Raw genomic sequence first — 18189 nt, forward strand, 5'->3', positions numbered from 1 at the left:
ACAGGACCCAAGGGAGGGAAGAGTGAATGCGAATCCATAAGTATGCAATGAACATATTAAAGAGTTTCAAAGGACTGAATGTACGTGTCTATTGATTATTTAAAGAAATGTCCTTCACACATTTCAGTTTACACTTTACTGCATGCCACACTGAACGTGGCTGCAGCACACACAGAGATTTCACAGAACTGGAAGAATGGAAGAGAGCTTCACAAGACCCTTTCAACTAATTTATAATTAATTTATAAATGATAGTTTATAAAAACTATTCAGTTCTTCCTGCAAGAGCTGCAAGATTCATCTTGAATCCCACATCCACTGGTTCCCAATTCTTTTGAATACATGTTTTTTTTTTATACTGGAAATAGAAGAGACGATTACAAGATGGAAAAGCTCTATGGAAAAGGGCATCTAGCCCAGCCTGGGAACGTTCCTCTGGATTCCACTCCACCTGTCCCCCATTCCATTGCAGAGATCCCTGCCACCATCTTCATTACAAAAGGGAGTTGCCCCTCAGCAACCACCCACTGCTCAGCTGACATTTCTAGGCATTCCCTCAGTCACTGCCCAAATTACCAGAGGCAGATGGCCCTAAGCCAAGGTTTCCCAAGCATTACAATAAGAAATGCTTGTTCTTGGCCACCCCGAAGTCAACAACAGCCTAGGCGCCTTCAAAAATCTTGTGCCCTCTGACATTTTATGCATGGAGAAAGAATGCATTGGGGGTGGGAGAGGGGTGGAACGAGACCTTTCTCTGCTTTTGGGGCTATTGAAACTAATAAAGTCCTTTGTAGAGGAGAAATCCCTAAGTTGTCTTGCTGAAGAGCCTGATCCCACTTAAAAGAAGGATACGCCTGTTCTGGAATACACACAGAATCCTCTCTGTCTTTTTCTTCTTCTATCCTTTTCTTGGTTTCTGTTTCTTGACTCCCTTTCATTAGCGACATTGTCTTTTGAGTTCCTTGCTCTGTATCTTTTATGATTTTGTTTTCTAATTACCACCCAGCCTTTAATCCAGACTGTTAAGATTCCCCTCCTTCACAGATACTTAACTGAAAGCCTTGCAACAGTCTCATTCCTTGGGGAGTTGAAGAAGACTTCAGCTATTGTCTATGGTGTATGCTATCAATGAGCTCCTTTTTTTGCCACCACCATCCCCCAAAAATAAAGTTGAATGGATCCCAAATCTCAGCACTGTCATTTTGGAAGGCCCTTTCCCCAAAATTCCAATGTCTGCTGATCACGCTTGCCACAATGTGGCAACTATTTCAATAAAAAAAGGCCTCCACATAAATCAGCCAGTATAAGCATGCAAAGCAGAATGCTCTGCTGAGCATTCTCAACCAGGCAGGCAGCAAGTGCCGAAGAGAGAAGGAAGAAATGGGAAGATGACACGGTACACAAGTCGCTGGCTTTCCATGCTTGGAAATCAATTTGTTCTTCCCCATGGCAGCAGAGCAGGGATAGAGTAGAAAAGGTCATCTGTATTCTGTGAGGCTTTGTAGCTCTACAAAATATATGCTGGTGCAATTTGTCAATCCCAGACCCCTAGCAGCCTCCTGTAACCTTGCCAGGCACAGTGAAAGAGATGGCACAACTGGCACGGAGGGAGAAAGATCTAGAACTAGGAGATGCTAAGGTGGTTGCGTGAAAAGGTGAGGTGGGGGGGGGGAATTTGTACTCTAACATCATTCGAATCAGCAAGGAGACGATGTATAAGTTAGTGTAACTGACTGATACTTTCTTTGGAGTGGGAAAAAATGATCTGAGATTTGTGAATATTTTTTCCTACCTCAAAAATGTCTTCATCTGGCCGACGTGCCCCAAGCAAGGTGACCCCATCAATACTGACAACTGGCTGCTTGCTTCGCTTCAGGGGTAACGTTAGAGCATCTTCACAGTCAATGTTCAAAGATACGCTTTCACCTTTCACACTTAGAGCAATGCGGTGCCATCTGGTAAAAGACAGTAGAGTTAAGCAACTTAGTGGGACAAGGCAGCATTAGCTTGGGAACTTCAGAGATAGATCCTGATGAGTTTATTATTGTGCAATCCTTCTGCCTTATTCACAAAATAAATTGTATCTTCCAGTTGTAACCCTCCCAAGAACTCTTATTGCATTCATTCATTCATTCATTCATTCATTCATTCATTCATTCATTCATATATATTATAGAAGGGAATACCTGCAGAATGCCTTTCCATTAATAGTGCAATAAACCATCCATTTGGAAGCATCACAGATAAATCTTACTTTCAGCTGGCAGCTCAGTGCGTTTTGCTAACATGCTATACTGCCAAATATGTTTTACAGGTTCCATCCTTTTCTTTTATGTGAACCACTAGATTTCATGAAAAGCCAAGGATTAGCACTGTGGTGCTTTGGGACAATATAGAATACATGAACCCACCTCCAAATTAACTTTTAAAAAGTGTCTGAAAAATCTCATGACCAAAAGTCACAAGTTTTTACTCTTCCTAGAGGAACTTGACAGTTTTAAATAATGTTCACCTACAATATTTTTCCTATAAATTATTTTACATATCAGCTGAAAGCAGGACCAAGGGTTAAGGTCAATTATAGATCTGGTCACTTAGAAAAAAAGATAATAGCTGTAAGCAGGAGTGTCAAACTGGCAACCCGTGGGCTGAAGGAAACACGTGTAGGCCACGCCCACCCAGCTCCGTGAATGGGAAAAACTTCATGAAATGTCACGTGACAGCAATGTGACATTGCCAGTTTGACACTCATGCTGTAAAGGAAGAAGCCAGTCATTAAACTTTCCTGAAACTTTTAGTAGGCTTTCATTAATGTATTGTCACCATTACCCCATGTCTGGGCTGAGAGCTGGATGAGGAAAAGAACTGGTTAAGGTTACCCAATATAATTCATGCCTGAGGTGGGTAGGAGTGTTTGAAAACACCTCTGACATAAATCAAGCCTAGTATTCTATGCCATTTCTCCCTTACCTCTATTCTCCGGCTGTGTAAGGCTACAATCCTCATGCTGACTAAGGAATAAGGAAATTGTACTAAACATACCTAGAAGGTGTCAGAACAAAAGAGCTGTTCTGAGCATTATATTGCAGGCACTGAAAATGTTTATTTGGTTTTTTTGTTTTTTAAAGAAAATGTTCTGGTAGCATTTGATTTTCTTGTAGTGCTTTAATCATCAAGATAATATATTTAACAGTGACATCAGTTCGATGAACATGGATGTATGTTAGAAGGGGAAAATTATGCTTTGGTCACACAATTTTAGTTCTATTAAACCATCTAAGATATTACAGACTTAACTTTGTTTAATAGTTGCTCTTTCTTAACTACCGAAGAAGCTGTGTTTTATGGCAGAAGCTTTTGCAAACCACAATTGTTGAGATTTTGGCATCTTTAATCCTGGGATTAAAATCAAAAGTGTTGATGTATGTGTGCTTGTGTGTGTGTGTGTAAACATTGTCTCTCTCAATCTGTCACACAAAGAACTTGTTATGTATCCCTTTAAAGACCACTACAAAAGTAATCCTATTAAAAATAACAACACTCAAAGTAAATAATATTTCAGTCATGTCCACATTTATATGATAAGATAACCATTTTTAAATAGATCCCTTCTATTTTTCCCCCTAGCCCAATATCCCAACTCACTTGCCATCAGCCAAGTTGACTCTGTGAAAATGAGGATAGTCTTCAGGCGCTGGGAAACCCAGCTGGTCTTCATAGAGAAAGACGGGGGAACGTCCAATCTCTACACCAAGCTGCTGTACGCCACGTTCATCACACAGGGAAAACAAAAAAGATTGGCTGCCTTTGAGTGCTCTCATTGTGGCTAATATTGAAAAGTCCACTGGGAAGTGGCCATCTGCAAGAGGAGGAGATAATGCATCCTAAGAAATCAACAGAACCAGGAACCAAACAAGCGTTTTAACCCATCCCCAAATGCTCCCCCTTTTCACCAACTTGAGGGCTGAACACATTTCCTAGTAGTCCTGAATCTCTGAAGGATTTAGCGCAGGTTTTTTTTTTAAAAAAAGGTTCCCATTTAATTTCAAGCCAGTCCTAGTTTCCCATATGGCCACACACAATGCATGCATTTGTACTCAGCTTTGTGCAATCTTAGGAAGTAAGTTTTGGAACACATCTGTCTTCTGCACTTCGAGAAATCATTTTGAACACCTGCAAGTGATGATGAGGCCCTCAGATACCTATGTAAACCGGCTTTGGGGTTTCGGCTCACTATGCAGATCCACATCAATAGATTGCTTTACATTACCAGGGAAGAGTTGCCTGGTGGGGGTGATGAAATGAGTCCGATTCTCCAGGCGGAAGGCCAGGTCAGTTTCCTCCGATCCATTCCTTTGAGTGCAGATCCCAGCAGCGATGGTGACCCCATTCTTGCCCTCCCGCACACCAAAGGCCTGGAGCACATCCACAAGGCCATCTGGAAGAGAAGCACAGGACAGGGTCCATCCCAGCCTCACAGCAAAGGAAAATAAGGACGGCTCATGCTTTCCAGCTCGCCGCTTTTCCCTCCTTGTGAAGCCTGTTTAACCCCAGGCAACAAGATGTATTTGACAATAATGGGAAACATGTCTCAAATCCCTATCAGCTCTAATAGAACTACTATCCCTCATCACTGTTAAGATACAATTGAACACAAATTGTCTGGGCAAAAAAGAGACTCTGAAAGGAAAATCACAAGAGACACCTAGAAAGATTATTTATATAAGGCAAAACTATGTTGCTGTTATATGTAATGTTTTTGTATGTTTTTCCTTGTTTCCCCAAGCAGGCATATTCAGTGCAGTCTTTCCAAGGCAGAAGATAGCAGTGAAGCATATCTGAAATAATGTATATTTATCCGCTGAATACACTTTGAAATAACTTTTATTTCTTTGCTCAGGCAGAGACATTCAAGGGGAATCAATTCAAGACTATAGGAAGGTAGGATTTGCGGCAACCTTAAATCAACAACTTGACTAGAACTGGAAGTATCATTCAAAATTGATATTTATTACAATTATAAATCATAAAACCCTATCAGTAGCCAGATCTGTTGGAAAAGATTAGTGAGACAGCCAATTACGGTAGTTGCTTCAAACAAACAAAGTTATAATAGCCTCACCTGAATTCTTCCAAAATCCTTCCAACCTGAGTTGGAGTCTTGTATAGGCTCAGCTCAAGGCACATCAGTTTGCCAGATAAGGGGGAAAATATTTCTGGTACCTAAACAATGCCATATGCCCATAGTTTTCAACAAATGGAAACTGAGTTATTCCCCCTAAAACTCAAGTTGTCACCCTCACTGTATTTTATTTCATGACAAATAATTATACTCTGTAATAACACTTTAAAATATACATGGAATGGATGGGGAGAAATATCAACACATCTCCTTCCTGTCTTTCCAGCACAAAGGTTTTTAAAGATGTGCTAAGCTCTTGAATGAGTCAGTGTGCGTGTGTGTGTGTGTGTGTGTGTGTGTGTGTGTGTGTGTGTGTGTGTGTGTGTTCCAGCATAACACTGGAACACCTCGAGCAATTTCAACCAAATTGGGTACAGATGACATACACTCTGGAAAAATATGTGTGGGTAAGACACCCCTAGCACCCGGGGGGGGGGTTCTGTTATGATACAGCCTGTTGTGCCTTAAAATAGCTTCTACTGTACTGCCGTAAAATGACTTCTACTGTACAGTGCAGTGGAGTTGCCATGGTAACGGCTTCAAAGTACTCCACAAGGGGGCTCCCTCTGGTAAGAGTGAAAATCCAACATTAGAAATTACGTTTCTAATTTATAAGGGGACATTTTCCCCACATAAATAAATACCTGAACAACACCAGGTTATCAGCTAGCATATATGTAATAATTTGCAAAACCCAGGTATATTTGATACCTGAAAAATGCAAATCCCAGATATTTTTGAAACCCAAAAATTAATTTTCTCATTAGAGTGATAACTCTATCCAGCTCTATGTGGTCATTGGCCACTAAATACTTAAAAATGTGCAGCCCAACTACAAAGATTGGCCCTTGCCTTGGGAACATGAGAATTCCATCCACAGCAGCTTGTATTCTGGCCTGATCTTGTGAATGGTAGCACATTCTCTTGTGTCTGGTGAAGTCAAAACCAACCTAGGAATCATTATCGTATTTTGCCAAGTTAATTCTTTCAAGATTTGGCTGTGACCCCAATCTGTAGACATCCCCAGCACTGATTGCAGTGTGGAATATAAAACAACACATTGCTAATCTAAGCACCTTCCCAACCAGCATTCCTGGCCCTGGTCCATCCCCTTCATCCCCTCCCCTCACTCCCTTTTTGATTGATCCATATGGCTACCCCACTGCAGATGTAGAATGAAAGGGATGTTAAGTAAAACACAGTTAAATAGGACTTCCCCAATACTACTGGCAAACCGGTCTCAAATCCTCTGGCTGTTTGCCTTCATTTCTAGGTGTCCAATGAAGTACACTTAACTGAATATCAAACACTTCTAGGAGCAGAGGTGGGCTGCTACAGGTTCTCCCAGATTCAGAAGAACCCATAGCTAATGTTATGGCCGGTTTGAAGAACCTCCAAATCCCACCCCTGGCTGGCCCCTCCCCCTGCCCCTCCCCTCCCTGGAGTCTTCACACGGCCCATTTTGGATGCAAAGTAAATGCAAGGCCCACGCAAAAAATGGGCCTCCTGGAATTCCAGGAGGCTGGAAACGGAGCCTAGGGGAGTCAGTTTTCGCCCTCCCAAAGGCTTGAGCCTTCCTTGAGGAAAGCCTCCGGAGCGTGAAACACCCCCCCCCTCCCCTAGGGTGCAGGTGGCTGACTAGGCCATGCCCATACCCACCCAGCAACCAGGCAGATAACCCATTGCTGAAATTTTTGAAGCCCACCCCTGACTAGGAGTGCAAATATCAGCCATACATGTTAATAATTAGGAATCTGTCAACGAGTAGGCTGGTTACTGAAAACATCCCATTCTATATATTAAGTATTACTAACAGACTGTGACCAGAAAGTTTCATGCCTATTTCTACACAACATGGATAGAGAATCTTTAAGAGCTGACGGCAACATTTGTAATTCTGAGATAATGCTCTGGGCACTCTCATTAAAAATTAGCAATTGAGGATTTGATCATTCATAAAGTGGTTGCCAGAGGTATGTGACCAATTAGGGACATGCATTTACTAGAAGACAGACCTGTGAGGTTGCTCTCCATCTTCTTATTTAACATTCCACAAATCCCTTTCATTGCACCTCCTCCTTCTTCCCGAATCACTAAACTTCAGCCAGCCATCTTTTTTATTTTATTTCTAAGAATCCCAGTAGTGCTGAAGGCTGGCGCTTTGGTTTGATGCTTGATCGCTTCCCATTTAAAATGAAAAAATTATCAAGAACCTTAAAAATAAAAGTCAGATAGGCCACAGAGCTTATTGAATACCAAGAGCATGATCTGCAGGCACATTCTTGCCATAGGCATCATGTTGTCCACCCTGGTACATTCATATCTCAGACTATTTGTTCATTTGTATGTATAATGTATACATGCATACATGTGCACAAAATATTTTTCCACATCTTTCTTATATATTCCTCCACTAATAAATTCCAAGAAAAATTATCTAGCGACAAGTAAAGCTCATTGTTTACCAGTTGTTTCTTATTTCTTTCTCTCTCTCGAAATATAATAAAAGCCAAGAATTCTCTTGGTCTCTTGACTTTGGCTGCAAAATCCTTTCCTTTCTTAGATGATGGATGACATTTTATCAACAAACAAGGACTCTCCATCAAAAGTATTTCCCTTCCCTTATGTGGCAGAATACTTCAGCAAACTTGGGGCCTTACATCCATTGCCATCTTCCAGATGTAAAACATTTTGAATGATCAGCCTCACACTGAGTTGCTTGTGCAGAATTTAAAATCAGCTCCACTGTCTAATGAAGAGTGAAGGGACTTTGTGCTTGAGATGGGGGGGTGGGATGAAACTTTGGTTTTTGGTTTTGCTGATAAGTTTGTTGTTATAGAAATGGCTCGTATTTATTATCATATAAAAGTAAAACATTGAGGTTTTATGTTACTACCATATTCCACTGCACTAAAAGGAGCCAGAATTTCAATTTTATTTCAATTTATTTAATTTGTTAGCCGCTCCCTCTCCACAAGGGACTCGGGGCGGCATACAATAAAAGCACATATATATATACATATACACATACACGAAGGAGATAACAATCATTAAATACATACAATAATAATAATAAAATTAGCAATTAAAATACCCCAGTTTAAAATACGAATTTAAAAAGACTGTCAGGAGGAATAGAATGGAACTATGGTTGAGCCAGGCCAGATAATTGAAAAAGGTGGGTCTTGAGCTTTACACTGAAGGAGCGGAGATCGGAGGTAATCCTAATGTCGAGGGGGAGGTCATTCCAAAGGGCTGGGCCCATCACAGAGAAGGCCCTACTCCTGGGTGTCGCCCTCTGACACTGTTTAGTGGACGGCACCCGGAGAAGTCCCTCTCTGTGCGAGCGGATTGGTCGTAGGGATGTATGGGGCAGGATGCGATCCCGCAGGCAGCTAGGTCCTGTGCCATGGAGCGCTTTGAAGATCGTAATCAAAACCTTGAAACGCACCCGATAGACCACAGGAAGCCAGTGCAGCTCGCGCAGGAGAGGTGTTACATGGGAGTATCTAGTACTCCCCATAATCACCCGCGCGGCCGCATTCTGGACCAACTGTAGTCTTCGAGTGCATCTCAAGGGAAGTCAATGCTTTCCTTTTTCCCTTTATCCTACACTTTCCTCCCTTTTCCATCTTTAATTTTCCATTATCTCCATTTTTATTTTATATTTTGATAAACTAATAAAAATGTTTGAACCCTTAAATTAGAGTGTGAGCTGAGTTCCTACCTTTACCACAAAACCAACTGGGGGATGCAGTCAGTCACTCTTGGCCCTAGGAAGGAGGCAAGGGCAAACCACTTCTGAAATCTTGCCAAGAAAACTATAGGGACCGATCCAGGAAGTCACCAGGAATTATACTGACTCAAAGGCACATGTGCCAATACACGTACATGCAAAAACGGTGTATATAACAAAAAGTGTATATAGCATTTTTTCGTTCAATCTAGCATCGTTCAACAACAACAATAGCAGTTAGACTTATTTGCTCCTCCATAATGCTTTATAGCACACTCTGAGTGGTTTATAAAGGTCAGTCTATTGCCCCCAACAGTCTGGGTCTTCATTTTAAAAAAGATGGAAGGCTGAGTCAACTTCAAACTGGTCAGGATGTGTTAGCTCCTAGCTTCAACCAGCTAAAAGGTAACACTTTGGAAAACTAACATTTAATACAATACAATAGCAGAGTTGGAAGGGACCTTGGAGATCTTCTAGTCCAACCCCCTGCCTAGGCAGGAAACCCTATACCATTTCAGACAAATGGCTATCTAACATCTTCTTAAAGACTTCCAGTGCTGGGGCATTCACAACTTCTGGAGGCAAGCTGTTCCACTGATTGATTGTTCTAACTGTCAGGTGGTTTTAATGAACATTACTTAAAATAGGATGTCTGAAAACATAATACAGCACCTTCTCTCTTTCATGCACATACATTCAGCTGCATTTTTAAAGAGATCCACTGGTACCAAATTTGTTTTTAAAAGTTTAAAACTTTTAAAACAATCACCCAGTATTCACTCACTGGGTGATTGAACTTACATATGTTTATGCACTCAAAACTTTTTACGTTTTCACTGTATATATAACAGTTACATTAACAGAGTTACCCTATGGAAAGAGGGCAGCCAATAAACAAACAAACAAATGTTGGGACTGTTGAGAGAAGATCAATTACCGTCCTCCACACTGCACTCAATAACCTCAGCTTGAATTAGCCTACCATGCGCTTTTCTTAGGATAGACACAAACCAAATGGCTTCTACATCCTACACATTTCATAGGTTGGTTACTTGACCCCCTCAGTGAGATTAAAAGAATAATCAATAGCAGTTTGTTAGGAAAGCATATCTCCCACCTCCCAGAATTAGATCCGGAGAACAACTGCTTGTAGCTGTTTTGTTTTACTTGAAAATTTTCACTCAAAACCTTTTCTTAAATGATTGACCTCTAGTTGTAGCCTGCTCTTAGAACTTAACTGGAACAGATCAGAAGGCATCCCCTACTCATGCCTGCCACCCTTGAGAATACTGGGAAAGAAGCTGAAGCAAGTTATTCCCCTCCGTGTCTGGCAACACACTGCAACATGTCCTGACTCATGGTAGAAGGTTGGGGGTGGGGGTGATGTGGTGAAGAAAGTGTTTTATTCTTTGCAAGGAGTGGAAAAGGAAGGAAGGGAGTAAAGTCATACTGGCCATCTAGCAGATCACAGTATGTAGCTGTCATTCAATCTTTTCCATTAAATTCTTTCTGGTCCCAACAGAGAGATGGGAATATAGAATTACTGTCCTCAGAAAAGTTCCATCTTCTTCCCATCTCTCATGCTCTTTTGACCTAGTTCTACAATCTATTTCCAGCTGAAGATAGTCCCACTGGACCCATTATCTCATCCCCCAACTTCATGCCTTGGTCCAAGCAGAGCATTCAATGGCGTTTTCACATTACCTTCTTCATGCTCTTCATTCAAGTGCTGAGATGACAGCTGGGCATGGCACATAGAAAAGGGTCTCTCTTTTTTTCCTGTCATCATTTTGTGCACAGAAATGGAGAACTGCTTGGCAAACATGAAGTTGAGAATTGAGATTCTGCTAGATATCCTTCTTAAAATGTTACTGGTTACCTGTTATCATTGTTGGAATATTTAGAGCAAATACTCTCTCTAGAAAACAGGAACAATGAACCAGTGGTGGAATTTAACAACCGGTTTGGAGATTGCGCGCATTGCACACATACACGCTCCATGCATGCATGTGCATGACGCATGCTGCACTCACGTGCAGAGTTTCTCAAATCCATCCCTTTCGCGTTACTACTGGCGAATATATCAGTTGAGGCGTGGCAATCCCCTCTGCCAGGTGACTCAGCTGTGACGTTATAGGGCAGTACAGAACAGGGGCAGGGAGGTGGGCCCAATTGCTCATCAGAGCAAACCAGTTCACTCTCAGCTGATTGTCGGAGCTCCCGGTTTGCCTGAACTGGTCGGAACCGGAAGAATCCCACCCCTGGGAAGGCATCACTGAATGGTTATCATCAACACACAACACAATTTAAAATACTGCCACTGTTAAACATGCAAAATCAATGCAAAAATCCCGTTCAGCATAGTAGGGAATACTGGAGTGGCACATGAAATAGGATGGGCTAGTATAGCAGACTTCATGTGTTGATCTGTTCGTCATGTAACTCTACTTCAGATTCCATATTATTATTATTTATTATTTATTAGCGTTTATATACCGCCCCCTCTCCCGAAAGGGACTCGGGGCGGTGTACAGTCCGTATCAAAATACAACAGATTAAAACATAGAAATAACTACATAAATACATGTATGAGAGGAGGATAAAATATGCCAAACTGTACAGCTAAATAAATAAATCGATACAAAAGTTTAAAATATCAGGTTAAATTTAAAACACTATCCCTCTAAAAACCAGTAAGAATGTGTATGCCAGGAGGTAGACGTTATAAATTATGCCAAACCAGCCAGTCGGAACAGGTGTGTCTTCAGTTTCTGTCGGAAGGAGCGGAGGTCAGTAGTGGTTCTAATGTTGGGGGGGAGGTCATTCCAGAGGGTTGGGCCCATCACAGAGAAGGCCCTACTCCTCGGTGTCGCCCGTTGGCATTGCCTCGTGGACGGCACCAGGAGAAGGCCCTCCCTGTGAGAGCGGATTGGCCGCAGGGATGTATGTGGGAGAATATCCTTTTGAACGATGTGCTTTGTAGTCACTCCTCACAAGGGAAAGCATCAGGAAAGCTTCTTGTTAAGATTTCTTGCTCCCAAATGGATTTCCTTTTTATAGCAATGGGTGTACATGCCTAAGTAGCCTAAGTTTACCGAGAGTTCAATGGCCAGCATTGTAACTCTGAACTCGCAGACAAAGGCAGCTTCCTCACTGTTAGGAAGAGAATCTTTAATTCCACAGGGAACGCTTTTGTTTATTGAAAGAATAAATGATTGCAACTCTAACACAGAGGTCATCTATGCAAAAATAAAGTGGATGGTTAAATTATTTTATGCAGGCTTTTATTCCAAAACAATTTATTTCTTGCTTCCATCCCATCATTCTTACCAAATATTTACATGCCAATAAAACTGATGGCTGCATCTTGCCCTATTTATGGACCGTCATTCATCTGCTGTAACCTAGAAAATGTGAACGCTTTAGGTATCTCCTGTAAAGTGATGATTTTTCATAGACTGATTAATGTTTCCTGCATACTGTAGAATAAATCTAAGCACCCATTTTTCACATAGCAGATCATAAAGTGACCTAACAGAAAATTGCTAATGAAGAAAAAAAAAGAGAATATTGATTGAAAAAAAGGGCTAAATCATGATGGATCTAATATTGCATGGGATTAAAGTTCTGTTTCTCTCAGGCCTCTGAGGAAGGCTAAATCAAGAAAGACACAATGGAAGAATTCCAGTAACACTACTTTATTGTTCTGGTGCTTGGTAAGAGAATCTTAAAAGCCTGTCTAGGTTTGTCTCACAGTAAACAAATTCAAGGCAGAATTATTTTAACTTTCTTTCTCATGCTTGCTTCTAATTGCCTCTCTAAATTCCTCCTTGTTTCATCCTTTCTTCCGTAAAGGAGTTCCATTTAGTGGCATAATTTTGGGGGAAATCTTCTGCTCAACTTTAATCCAGAATGTGGAATTAAATGCTCTGTGCTGCAAGATGATGGCTGATGAGGAGTCTTTGTCAGCTAGAAAAGCAGAGGAGTGATAAATATGATAGAGCAAACCACAGCTGCTCAGTCCAGCAAGATGTGATGATAACGCAATTGGCTGAGTTCCTGTTGATCTTTACCATGACTTTTATTAATAGGATAATGGACAGAAAGACACTGACTCTTAGAAAAAAGGAAGATTGTTGGGAGATTTTGAAGTTTAGGTGACCTCTGTTACAAACAAGTAAGCCTTGTCTTTGTCCCATGATGCAAACAGATTGACCTTGGGGTTGCTTAAGTGGGAATTGAAGATTGTCATCATCAATTGTAATGGTGAGAATAACCTTGGGAAATAGAAGGAAAAGCCACAGCCAAGGCAAAGATCACACAAGAGATAAATCAGCCCACAAGGGAGCGAAGGAATGGGGAGGAGAGAAAATCATCTTAGAAGGGACCCTCCTTAGTTCTCAGAAAAGGCCAGGCAAGGGGAGAAGTTGTTTCAGACTTGCAATATTCTGTTACTGTAATCTTATAATAAATGTAATATTTGTACTCATGGTTTTGGTTTCTTGACTTGGCTACCTCAAAGGGCTTATTGTTTCTATTCATGGAGGACTTTTCCAATATGGCTTTCCTGAATGAGGATATTGCCACTTCCTGGAAAGGGGATGGCCAGGATGGAGAGACATATTAATGCCATTTTTGCAATAGGAATGTGATGCATAAAAATCATTACCTTGATTATTTATTAGACTGTGATGGAATTGTTCAGTATAACATAGATAGTTTTGTCATAGACATTATTTGAGAATGTTTTTGATGCCTTCCAACTGAAACATTCATGGCTGCATCTAGAGATGCAGGAAGCTTGAAAACAAGTCTTCTGAACACGGTTTCATTTGGGACGACACATCACTGTGGAGATTCTTTCAAATCAACTACCAATACAATGGTTATTTGATGCAGGGATTTAGCTCTGGCCTTGAGATTATTGTTCAACCTCAATAAAGTTGAACGCATGAGAAAGAAAGATACTCTAAATAGTCCTGCTTTGACCTGGTTGCCTTTAAAACAGAGCTGTGATGATTATGAATAGACATTCAAGATTTTGTTAATATATCCTACAATTAGGTAGCCTTTCATAAATCTTTATGGTGACTGTTTCTTTTTTAAAAAAGAATTTTATTGGTTTTAAAACATTTATGGGGAAAAGGTAAAAAGGTACATAGAAAATTTTGGTAGCTCCCATGCTAGTAGTAGAAATCACTCCAAATTTCATAATTTTACAAGTTTAAAAATAACATATAAAAGATAAGCATAAACAGAATTCTTACTTTGTATCAACCATGTGTTCAATCATCTCTTTCTTTGTCACTTTCTAGTATATCAACAATTACAATAATATTTAAAATACATTTATTTTTCTGACCTGAGCCTTTTCGATGTTGCTCCCTCCTCCCTGTCCCCAGGTGGAGCCATAGCCCCCCCCCCCTTCCCCATGTCTTGTACATTGCTGCCTTTTTCCCCACCTCCGCTATCTTCGTCCTCTAGGAGAGAAAAATATTTTTTAATAAAGGCTTCAGCCTCATCCACTGTCTTAATTCTGATTCTGCTTCCCTCCCAGAAAATCAACATTCCCTCTGGCAATAACCATCTAAACCAAATTCCTCTATTGTATAGTTTATTTGATAAGGAAGAATACTTCCTCCTTCTTTCTCTTATCTTTTTCGGAATTTGCTTAAGAATAGTAATTTCTTTATCTTGATATTTTAAAGGTCCCTCCCTTTGGGCCACTAGCACCTCATCCCTCGTGGTCCTCCTAAGAAATTTAACATGTACCTCTCTTGGAACATTATGAGTTCTAGCATATGCTGAATTAATTCTATAAACCAGGTCCATATCCCACCACAACTGTTCTTTGTTTCTCTTAAGGCATTCTGTTAAAATTGTTCTCATAATATCTTTAAGATCTTCATTTTCTGTCTCTGGTAGGTTCTGGAACCTGAGAAAAAAAGACATTCTTTCAAATTCTGTTTTGGCCATAAAGTTTTCCAGTTCTAAATTTCCCTTTCGGACCTCCTTAACCTCTTTCCCCATCCCAGCTGCCCCATCCTCCAGCACCACAATTCTTTGTCTATTTTCTGTTATGTTATGTTGTACCCCTCTGAGTTTGTCTTTAAGATCTACCACCTCTTTCCTCAGTTCGTTTTGACCTCTCATAATTTCCTGAAACATTTGGTTGACAGATAATTCTTTTGAACTCTCTCCAGCCGCTTCTTTTTGTAGCAATGAAGTAATTTTCGGCTGCTGCGTACTTGGACTGGAAGTTGCTGAAGCAGGAGCCGAAAGTGACTTGCCTGTTGGTGGTTTCTTAGGTCCCATTGTCTAAGTTCAGAGATGGCAAATCTTGTACAAAGAAAATGGCGTTATTGGAGCGCACGGTCGGGCTGGTCCAAGGTGGCAAGCAAATCCGAAAGTAAAAAGTTCATTCTCCTTCACTGTTCCAAGACACGGAGGTACACCAGAAAGAGAAAAATCAAATAATCAAAATCCAGAAAGTCCACGTAACAGAAGAGGTCCAGAGCACCCTCAGGGGAGGTATTAAAAGATGCCAGAGATTATCATTTTCCCCCCAAAGGTAGTTTCAAAAGGCAGACTTCATTTATAAGTACAAAAACAAGAACGGAGGGGAGCCATTTTGATTCCTCCTTTTCGCAGGGAGAAGAGCAAGGGTTTCGATTTTTAAAAACAGCTCAGCAAGCACCTCTTGCAACTGCGATTTCAGTCTTTCTCACATAGTTAATTCAAGTGGCAAGTCAGCCTTTGTTCTCTCTCCATTCCGATGTAGAGAGAGATAGTTTAAATGCCGCTTTGTCCGAGGGGGGTTAATGGAAAAAAACACCCCCCTCTAATCTTCGGTTTTAAATAGATTGAACAGGAATTTACAATAATCTGCTGCCTATCCGTTACCGATAGTTGAGGAGATTAGGAAGGATTCTCCACCATCAACATTTCAGCCACACTTCCTTTGATTAACTTGATTCTCCCGGAGCCCATTCGGCGAAGGGGCAAGTATGCCCCCCTTCTGCTCCCTGGCTCCTGGGGCGAAGCTGGAAAAACACCCACTGGCTGCCGCCAAGTTTGGGGGCTTCCAACAAGCCGCCCTATGGCAGGGGACCCCTCCAAGGCCCCCTGTGCTCCTGAACGGAGCCCACCAAGAAGACAAGCGGCAGACAAAACATCTGTCGCCTACAGGGACCGGAAGCGATCTCCCATGGTGACTGTTTCTTGACCTGGTCTAATCTGATGGATGGACAATTTGTACCTGAAAAGTGTAATGAAGATACCACATCTGTAATTGCTCCAACAATGCTTATATTTGAAAAACAAGGCCTTTCAGGTCATAATGCCAAAGGCTAAAGCCCTGTGACCTGAAAACCAAGTGCCCTGAATTCTATGGAGTTCTGAAAAAAGAGTGAACTATTATCAAAATTAAATAACATTTATGCAAAAATTGTGGTAGTCAGACAAACAAAAAGCATTGGTGAGAGCCCTGCCTGGTCATAGAATACATAGTTATGGGAAACAATTATGGAATTGTTTAGAAAACTTTAAGCTCTACATCAGGGGTGTCAAACTCTACATCAGGGGTGTCAAACTCAATTTCATTGAGGGCTGCATCAGGGTTTAACTGGGGGTGGTGGGGATGATCAGGGTGCACATGGCCAGCTTAATGTTACTCATGTCAGAGGCACCTGTAGGGGCCCCGGGTGCTCTGCCAGCGAAAAGGAGCTCCCAAACTCTGTTTTTGGCTGCAACGGCCTCCTGCAACCCTCTGCCAGGGAAAACGGAGCTTGGGGGTGCCTCTCGTGGCCCTCCTGGGCTCTATTTTTGCTGGCAGTGGCACCATGGGCCGGTTGTTCGCTGTTTCCAGGAAAGCCCCACGGGCCAGATCTAAGCACCCCGCAGGCCAGATCAGGCTCCCAGGCCTTGAGTTTGATACCCCTGCTCTACATGATAGCATGTATGATTCAGCAATGGAGAAATATGTATTTGTTGAACCATGATAAGCTTTACAATGAAGCTTTAAGCTAAGTTTCATGAGCACTGGAGATGCAAACCCGGAACTAAAGACTTTAAATAAATATTTGTGCACTGAAGAAAGAGGTGTGTGCTTCTCTAATGGAGCCTATTACTCTCCTTAATGAAAAATCAGGAAGAACATTAGTTCATAAAATTCATGGCCTTCGTTGTGAAAATGCTAATACTCAGAATATGGGAAATAGATACGGTGAACTTAAACTCTGTATTGATCAGACATAAATCTGAAAGCATCTTGAAAACAGTGTGGTAATTACCAGAATTTGTGTGGATTTGTTAAGAACAGGTCTTGCCGGATTAAATTCATTATCTTATTGAAAACTCCATTAAGGCAAATATATCTTTATTTCAGCAAACATTTGACAAAGTATCCCATGACTATCTCATACAAGATAGCAATAACACTTAGATTTATATACCGCTTCATGGTGCTTTACAACCCTCTCTAAGTGGTTTACAGAGTCAGCCTATTGCCCTCAACAATCTGGGTCCTCATTTTACCAGCCTCGGAAGGATGGAAGGCTGAGTCAACCTTGAGTCTGGTGAGATTTGAACTGCCAAATTGCAGGCAGCCAGCAGTCAGCAGAATTAGCCTGCACTTCTGCATTCCAACCACTGTGCCACCATGGAAAGATGCCATAAGATTCAGCCCTGGGCCTCCTGTATTCTTCAAAGCTTTTATTAATTATTTGGATGACAAAGTAGAAGGAACTTGCAGATACCACAACAGCAGATGACAGACAACTAACATCCTAAAAAATAGAAATAAAATCAAAATGGCATGCTATATTTACAGTATGTCCATTGATCCTGGCATCCTGGCATGAGCAAAATAATCTGTTTCTTCAGCATTGAGAATACAGAAGCCATTATTTGAGAGACTGTGTACGAATCACATATGCAGAGGGCAATTTAGAAGCAAGAGAAACAAACCCATGAAAATATTGGGAAAAAATGACTGTGTTGATGTTTTTAACCAAAATTTCACTAGGCAGATTGATTTCCCACATAAATCCACTGCTTGAGCCAACAAAGTGAAATCAAAATGGAATTCTGCCTGAATCTTTCATGCATGCCAAATTAATCCTTAATGTGGTTTGACTCTACTAATAGGAAAATAAATGGAGATAGGAGGCATTATGTGACAGTATTCCAAGCAAAGGGAGTGAAGAGAATTTATTTTCCATCTCAACAAGAGTTGCACATTTCACATCAGAAGCTAAAGAGGAGCAAATCT

At 41.1% G+C, this 18189-nt stretch overlaps 1 protein-coding gene across 2 annotated transcripts in view; it reads right to left on the reverse strand.

Moving 5' to 3' along the window:
* The window catches only part of COL5A3 (collagen type V alpha 3 chain), a 134260-nt gene that overhangs the window by 93850 nt on the left and 22221 nt on the right, over window positions 1–18189 (reverse strand). Inside the window, exons 2-4 of one of the 2 annotated variants that reach the window (XM_081934690.1) lie at window positions 4271–4438; window positions 3646–3859; window positions 1793–1955 (exon numbers count right to left, since the gene is read on the reverse strand). In XM_081934690.1, coding sequence (XP_081790816.1) covers window positions 1793–1955; window positions 3646–3859; window positions 4271–4438 — 545 coding nt within the window. Of the gene's footprint in view, window positions 1–1792; window positions 1956–3645; window positions 3860–4265; window positions 4439–18189 lie in introns of those variants that run through there. The other variant, XM_081934691.1, reaches the window with a different exon arrangement.

This window comes from Natrix helvetica (assembly GCF_964273705.1).
Source record: "Natrix helvetica genome assembly, chromosome: 1".
NCBI classification, from domain to species: Eukaryota; Metazoa; Chordata; class Lepidosauria; order Squamata; family Natricidae; genus Natrix; species Natrix helvetica.